Here is an 8,762-nt window from a genome sequence, read left to right on the forward strand (position 1 = left end):
TCCAGGATAAAACACCCTACTACACCTACTACTAGCATATGTAGTAGATGCTCAACTTGAGCTTGACAACTCCGAAAAAACCGTTAAGGAAAATCGCGAACTATTAAGAAACGCTATAAAATATTTTTCCTTAAGGGTCCCTCTAAAATATAGCGCAACCCATTTCCCATAGATTTTACAAAAGTACTGAATTTCTTTATATAATAGAATAAAACAATTTAAGAAGTGGAAACTCCACAATGTGGGACTAATAAGTTTTTCATTCACAAAAGAAAACAATAAATAATTATTTTTATTAAAACCATTAAAAATCAATTTTTATTAATTGTTTTCCAACAAAAGGAGGCCCACAGAATTAGCCCCACTTAACAATAAGTATCCAGAATCGACTTTCACATGCCGGAAAGGCATCATCATAAACCAGAATTACAAGCAAACAACAAAACAATAACAGAACACTAAATAAAACGTGTAATAGGAGAATGTCGAGCACATTATTCCATTTACACAGGAAGATGATTTTTTCCATCCGTACTGTAACTACTGTTCCTTGCTAAATGAAAAGAATGTCAAGCAACTAACAGATAAAGCCCACGATGATGTCCGCGTATAATTCAGCAATGAAGACAACCCCAACAGAAGCTAATCCAATATCAAAGCAAAGCAGGCCTAAAGGGAATGTCCAGCCACTTATAAGCATCCACGTTTGGAAGAACCCACAAACCGTGAAAGTAACGGAATTGACTAAAGCAGTTGCAGCAAACACCACCCTTAAAGGAAACCGTAAAAAGAATTCGTATTCGTCAAAGGGAGCGGTATGGATGGAGAAAAACAGACCCAAAGATATAAGAGAAAAGAACAAAGATAAACCTGCGTAATGAAGAAATGGTACAAAATCTTGGTTCTTGAGTAAGACTGGACGACCTGAATGTGAGTCGTTTCCACCTGGTGTAGTGAAGGCGGATGCAAACATCACAGTTGCTATTAGAGCCGATATAAACAGACAAACATTTGATGCTTCTTTTAACCATCTCTCACCTTTTTCTCTTAGATCTCTATGAGTTTCAGTGAATACTTGGTAAGCATATTGGTTATTGCAATTCTTCATAATCAACACATGTGGCGGAAGTAGACATTTTACGCGCTGCATATAACCCAATAATATCAATTAATGTGCATATATTCGTGTGTGTGTGCGCGCGGGCGCACACGTTTTTCTGTATATGTACCATTGTCCATTAGCATTTTATGAGACATGGTATATGTTAATTAAATACCTGAAACCAAACACATTCCCGCTGCATCCATTGTGCTGCTCCGCGGACGTGCCACGGTTTATGTGTTCCAAGCTTAGCAGCAGCGTGAAGTGGGGAATTACCACCTTTATCAATTCCCACGACCAACATGTCCAAGTTCCTCTTTGAATTAGTTGACGATGACTTCAACAAGTCTATTATGGACTCATGTCTATACTCCGCGGCTAAGTGCAACAAATTTCTTCCAGCTTCTTCATCTGTCACTTCAATTAACTCTGGATACATTTCAATTATTTCTTTAAACATCTCTATGATGCCCAACTTAGTTGCCAAGATTATTGGTCTCTCTAAAACTTTGTTATTTATTGTCGAAGGATGTTGGTACTGCAGGGGAGGGTCGTCATAAGTCATAAGTCATCGTCCATTGACCATAATCTTTTTCAAGCAACTTCCTAAGGAGTTGTAGTGCATAAGAGTGCTTGAGTTTTGCATTGTAAATGATTTTGATAACAGGCAAACGCCAAAAACCTGCATTAGTACAGGATGATTTAGTAGATAATGTTTTCAGTGCGAATGTTGACACTCGTAAATGGTGTATATTTAATCTAGTTATAAGAATACTGGAATGCTTGCGGTTAAAAATAGTATTTGACATATAGCATCTAAGCCGAAAGCACATCAATAAATATCTTTTATTTGAATATCTACCTCTATATAGCCATCTGAAGTAATGCTCGAACTTTTCCTTACGTGAGGACTCTGGTTGTAATCTATCATGTGTCCCATAGCTCTCGATGGGGATCCCTGAAATTACAAGTGGTATTTGAACCATTGCCAATACGGCTTGTAGAACCTCTATAGGTAAAATTAAAACTCTAATTAGGATAAAAATGGGACTCACATGTGTATATAATATTTACAACCTTTGTGGCCAAAACAATTAGTGAGGCCCCAAGGTACTGTCGAGAATACATAGTTCCACTCTTGAAAGAAGAAGGTGATAGTGCTAAAGAAGGTGACTTCATTTCCCAACATGATTTTATTGATCTTCCTTTAAAAGAAGATAGATTCACCTGGTCGAACGGTCAATCCATTCCTGTCATGTGTAGACTTGATCGTTTTCTCATCTCTCCAGCTTTTGAGTCTCACTTTTCTTTTGTCTCTCAGCTTGCCAAACCTAAACCTACATCTGACCATATCCCAATCCTCTTAGACATTTTAGATCCTTCTTGGTGACCTGGTCCTTTTAGGTTTGAGACTATGTGGTTTTTGGAGACCGGGTTCATTGAGCTTTTAAAAAATTGGTGGACTTCTTTTTGTTTTGCAGGTACACCTAGTACAAAGCTTTGGTACAAACTTAAAGCATTAAAGGAAAAGCTTAAGGAGTGGAACAAGTTAACCTTTGGCAATATAAACACAAAGTTGAAATTGTTGCTGTCTGAAATCCAAGACTTTGACAGTTTATCTGAAAACTCTGTGTTAACTGATTCACAGTTGCAAGAGTTGGTTGAATGTAAAGAGGATTTTGAAAGAATTACAAGAATGGACGAGGTTTCATGGAAGATCAAATCAAAGACTAGGTGGTTACAGGAAGGGGATAAGAATACTACTTTCTTTATTAGAAAGGCCAGTGCTAGAAGAAGATATAATAGAATCAAGCAGTTATATATTAATGGGGTTTTGGTTGATGACAGATCACAGCTTCAAAAACATATTGTAAGTTTTTACGCTGATCTTTTTAAGGAAGAAGAGATTATTCGACCGGTTCTGGAAGGTATTGATTTTGATAACATCAATTCTAATGATTCTGACATTTTGGATGCTGACTTCTCTGAAGCTGAAGTGTTACAGGCAATTCAGGATCTTGGTCATGACAAGGCACCTGGTCCAGACGGCTACCCCATTATGTTCTTTCATAAATGCTGGAGTTTCATTAAATCAGACATTATGGAAACAATGAAGGAATTCTGTGATACAGGTTGTATTGATATCAAGCACAACTCCATTTTTAGTACTTTGGTTCCTAAAAAAGATCATATAGAAACTATTAAAGATTGCAGGCCAATATGTCTTCTTACTAGTGTTTACAAAATTCTATCCAAATTTCTTGCTTCTAGGTTGAAATTAGTTTTATCTAAGCTTATTTCACAGGTTCAATGTGCTTATATAGAGGGAAGACAAATTATTGATGGAACTCTTATTGCTAATGAGTTGGTCGATTCAAGATTGAATGCTAAGAAACCTGGAGTTATTTGTAAAATCGATCTTGAAAAGTCTTTTGATAGAATCAATTGGTGTTATTTAGAGTTTATGCTGAGTAAAATGGGTTTTAGTAGAAAATGGATACGTTGGGTCAGGTTTTGCTATTCAACCGCTACTTTTTCAGTGTTGATCAATGGTTCCCCTTTTGGCTTTTTTAACAGTTCAAGAGGTGTGAGGCAAGGATGTACCTTATCTCCATTATTATTCAATATTGCAATGGAGGGATTTTCTAGATATATCGATAGAGCTGCAAACTCTAGTTTATTCAATGGTTTTTCTATGGTAGAAAATGGTTCTGTGGTTAATCATTTACACTATGCTGATGACACTATCTTCTTTGTCGACAACAGTAAATATGAACTCACAAATTTGTTCTCAATTCTTCATTGTTTTGAGTATATTGCAGGTTTGAAGGTTAACAAATCTAAAACTCGTTTGATAGCTATTGGAGACGTACCTCAAATTAATTCTTGGGCTGCAGAGTTAGGGTGTGCAGTGGACACTTTGCCTTTCATTTACTTAGGTATGCCTCTGGGTGCTAAGCCTAATTCTAAGGAAATTTGGGTTCCTGTTCTGGAGAAGTTTGATGCAAGATTGTCGATTTGGAATCAAATTTCTCTTTCCAAAGGTGGTAAGTTAGCTCTCTTGAAATGTATCTTAACTTCACTTTCTATGTACTACTTTTCCTTATTCAAGGCACCTACATCAGTGATCAAGTTACTTGAGAAAAAATTGAGGAATTTTCTTTGTGGAAATAACAGTTGTTCTCATTTGATAAAATGGGACATGGTTTATGCTGTTAAAGAAAGAGGTGGGTTAGGAGTGCTAAATTTGAAACTGATGAACTTGGCTCTTTTAGCCAAGTGGAGTTGGAGGTTTGGGGTGGATAAAAATAGCTTGTGGTATAAGCTCATAGTAGAGAAATATGGCTGCAGTTATTCTCATTGGGTTCCAGGTATGGTTCATACACTACATGGTGTTTCTTGTTGGAAGACTATAGCAGTTACAAGTGATTTGATCAACAATAATTCTAATATCTGTATTCACTCAGGTGCTAAGGTTTCATTCTGGTATGATAAGTGGGTAGGTAATTCAACTCTGGAAAATAATTTTAATCTTCTCTGTAAGCTTGACAGATTGCAGTTTCGAAGTCTTGCTGACCACATCAATTCTGACGGCGACTGGTGTTTTGATTTCAAGAGAGTTTTGAATACCTTAGAAGTGAATCAATTGGCAGGATTACTAAGCATCATTGGTAATATTCCACCTGTAACAGATATTAATCATGATGTTAGGCGTTGGCAACTTCACAGTTCAGGTTTTTTTCGGTTAAAACCTTATATCACAGGTTGATCATTAATGATGGTGTTGATAACTTTCCTAACCACTTTATTCAGAATGATGGAGTTCCGCCAAAGGTCTCTTTTTTATTATGGTGTGCTGTTCATGGTATATTAAACTCTTTAGATATGCTCAATCGCAAAGGAATGAATGTCTACAGCTCTTGCATTCTCTGTGGTGAGAGTAATGAATCACAAGATCATCTTTTACTTCACTGTAAAGTTGCCTACAAAACTTGGATTGCTGTCATGCCTAAAAAGGATTGGGCTTGGGTGTTTCCTGAGACTGTGTATTCTCTAGCTCATACTTGGTCTTACAATCTTCTTTCACACAATGGAAAAACGGTATGGAATCTAATACCACCAGCAATAATTTGGGTTCTTTGGCAAGAAAGAAACTGTCGCATTTTTGAGAAGAGGTATAGTTTCAAGACAGACTCTCATATTGCAGTAGATGTCAAGTCTCTTGTGTTATCATGGGCAAGTGCTTCTGGCAACAGGGTACATTCGAATTTTACTTACTCCGTAAACAATTGGGAGTCTGTGTTCTACTATGTTTTTCACTGTTTTTCTTTTGTTTTCTTTGCTGTTTGGTCTATCTTTGGTAGACCTTTGTACATTCTTTTCTTCTTAATAAATCCTTCTCTTCTCAAAATAGTGCTAACCAATGCGAGGCCATGGCGCCATCTCCATTTCTGCTAGAAGCAAGGTCTGGGTAAATCTCCATAATCTCCAATGCCATATCTGTTTTTATATCAGCAAATTCAAAAAAAAAAGAAAAAAAAATCAATTATTCTTAACAAGTCGGTTGCATCAAGCAAACCCTGCTACCAAGCAGAATCTGCATGAATATTGTTTGTTACCATAAAATTCCGCAAGAATAGCAGCATGAAGAATTATTGAGCCATCATTCCTCGTTGTCAATGGGCCAATCCTTGATGTGGATGTGAATGTGCTTGCGATTCCTCTGCTAGTGGCAGTTGTATTTAAAAATAACAACATATCTTTATGTCCATACATTGCTGCCCAGTATATAGGTGTCTCACCATTTAAGTTGGGAACTGATATCAACACTTGATCTCCTCCACCATCTACTTCTTTCTCTAAGATTAACATCGCCATCTCTACAATACCCGTCCTGGCTGCCTCATGTAACACTGTGTTCCCTTTCCTATTAGGCACTGACAGTAACCTTTTTGCCGCCGGCATTATTCTCAACAGTTGGTTCATAATGTCAGTTTGGAAGCATAGTGCACACATGTGAAGAATGGTATCTCCAGAGACACTACTAACTAGAACGTTGGTGTTATCGCCTTCGCTATCGATATTAGATAGTGGTTCCATTGGCTGCAAGTTTTAAAAACTTATGATGGCATCCCATTCTCCTCTTAGTGCTTCTCCCAGCACATCAAAGCGGAGACTAGAGGGGGCGCTGTTCATCTCTTGGAGCTTGTATTGATAAACGTATTATCTTTCTCTGTCACTTTTTTGTAAACTCAGCTTATGATAATCAAGCTTTTGTTTTACAAATTAATCTACTTATAAATAATTAATTGGAAGGTGAGAAAACACCATGAAAGCCTAGTTTGAACATGAAATTATGAGACATCAGACATGTGCCACCGATTTTCCTTTTTCTCTTTTATTTGGAAGTATCTGATGTGGTAATCTTTCCAATGGTTGGGTCATGGTCCTTTCGAAAGAGGCTCGCTCGTCGAAATTTCCTCTTGGTCTTGACTCTTGACCAAGATTTTTTTCTTTCTTTTTTGTTATAAGAATGAAGAATATTATTAAAAAGACATAAAACCTTTAGATTTTTTAGATTATCCGGATAAGAAATCCATAGGAATGATAGACCATTCGCAAGCGACTAATTTCAACACTATCGTAATTATCGGATGCGATATGTACTGAATTCTTTTTTTTTTTTTATTGATAAACAAGGAATCTTTTCATTAATGGGATTTCAAGGTTATAATGAGTTTAAAATTGGAAATAAGAGAATAAAAAGTAACAAGAACATATCGTAAGAGTACAATACCGAGAAATCCAACAAGAGAAAGAGAAGGATTACCGGAGTAAGACAAATACAAGTACGAATAAGATCCGATTAAACTGGAAGAAGGATGGTTTTTTTCGGAATTAAATTCCAACCGTTTAATTTTTTTTTTAGAAAGACATGCTCCCAAAGTAGGAATGATTTGCTCAAATCTAATGTAAATAGTGATGAAGCTTTCGTCGTCAAAAAGACCACCGCTGAAGATTTCGTCATTGGATAAGTTGATGATGAAGAGTTCGTCGATGGGGACAACAAAGATGGAGATTTCATCGTTGGAGAGCATCACTATTGATCTTGGAACCCAACTCAATAACCCAAAATCGCCATTAAAGCGAAGATAAACCTCTAAAGAGTAGATAAAACCACCAAAACGGTGTAAATAAGTAGAAAACGTAATAAAAACTAAACTAATATACTAACTAACCTAAAAAACAAGGAATAATGAAGAAATTTGTTCAAATCTAGTCCATTTTTGGATTAATTTGTTGGAGAAGAAGAAGGAGTGAGATAGAATGGAGAGAGAAGGAGATTGTACTGAATTCTTTGATGGACTGCTCAGCTGGAGCCGAATAATGAGGCAAACAATTATTTCAGTGACCTTTTTTTTTTTTTTTAAGGATGGCTTAAATATATCGATATTATAAGTCTTTTTTTGATTGAAAATAACCTTTATTAACTGAGTCCATCTATGTGCACCCTCGTAAACCTGGAGTGCACGTTCCTCCCTTGCTTATAGGTTATCTATCTAACTCTAGTTAGATATCTTTTCTAGAAGATTTACACTTAAAAAATATATTTGCATGGTAGGAGAAAACATTAATCGGAAACAACACCGGTAACTTATCTCTCTCTTTTTTTAGTTTTTTCTAATCTCTCCAGCTCCAATTAGTTTCAGAAGCTCACTCTTTCTAAATACTTCGAAGTTTGAAGTTTATATATAAGATGAAGAAGGTGTTCTTAAATCTGAAACTTATTCGACCAAAAAGATCCTAAAACAGAATGGTTTTACTTTTACCAACTACTGGATACAGACTATATAGGGTTTCTCCTTGCCCTTTGATTTTCAGTAATTTTTGTTTCATATAATTTCCCTGGTTAAAAAATGGGTGTTAAAAGTTCATAATTATCTCATTATCAACATCTTTGTATCCTTAGATCTTGTCCAAGATTTCTCCAACAGAGTTAGGGATAAGTTTTCAGTAAATTTTATTCTCTCTCCAGACTGTATCCCAATGTCAGATTCAAACTTCAGAATTACGTCCCATAAGTCCGATTCATCAATAAATTGGAGAATAATGACTTCCAAACTATGTTTGAGAAAAAAATATTGTTAGTTTTCTGTTGGTAAATCTGTAAATCAGAACAAGCATTATTTAAATTTTTTTCAAAATGTAACAAACATGTTGATTTCATAGAATTTGCTCCCATACAAATAAGAGACTTTATTTGAGCAGTTTCAATTGCAGGTTACACAGTTTTATAGAATTATGCGCTTGAGTTGCCTGCAATCAAATTAGTGTTGCAAATGTGTATGAACATCCAAAAAAAAATGCATGAACGATAACTTGGGTTGTATTGTAAACCCAGATTTTTGTTTCTGAACTTATACGATTTCCAATGCCAAACCTCTTCACAAATATAGGGTCAAGATGAAGATAATTCTTATTATGATAATCTTATCAATTCTGGTTACACAACTCATGAATATATAGAGCCCAATATTATGATAAAGCAAAGATCCTATATACTAGGAAACCATATATTATCCTTAAATAAGGATATATATTAACACTCCCCCTCAAGTTGGTGCATAGATATCACACATTCCCAACTTGTCCAGAAAAC

The 8,762-nt window shown here is 35.8% G+C and overlaps 2 protein-coding genes across 2 annotated transcripts; both read right to left on the reverse strand.

Annotated features, from left to right (window-relative positions):
• Positions 1–577: 577 nt before the first annotated feature.
• Positions 578–1,541, reverse strand: LOC113316315. The gene is made up of 2 exons (XM_026564526.1): positions 1,278–1,541; positions 578–1,144 (listed from the first exon to the last, which is right to left on the reverse strand). The coding sequence occupies exons 1-2, from the start codon at positions 1,539–1,541 to the stop codon at positions 578–580; spliced, it is 831 nt and encodes a 276-aa protein (XP_026420311.1).
• Positions 1,542–5,671: 4,130 nt separating this feature from the next.
• On the reverse strand, positions 5,672–6,202 carry LOC113316316. Its single transcript, XM_026564527.1, has one exon. The coding sequence runs from the start codon at positions 6,200–6,202 to the stop codon at positions 5,672–5,674; it is 531 nt and encodes a 176-aa protein (XP_026420312.1).
• Between the last annotated feature and the right edge of the window lie 2,560 nt (positions 6,203–8,762).

Source organism: Papaver somniferum, chromosome 10 (assembly GCF_003573695.1).
Source record: "Papaver somniferum cultivar HN1 chromosome 10, ASM357369v1, whole genome shotgun sequence".
In the NCBI taxonomy this organism is placed as follows: Eukaryota; Viridiplantae; Streptophyta; class Magnoliopsida; order Ranunculales; family Papaveraceae; genus Papaver; species Papaver somniferum.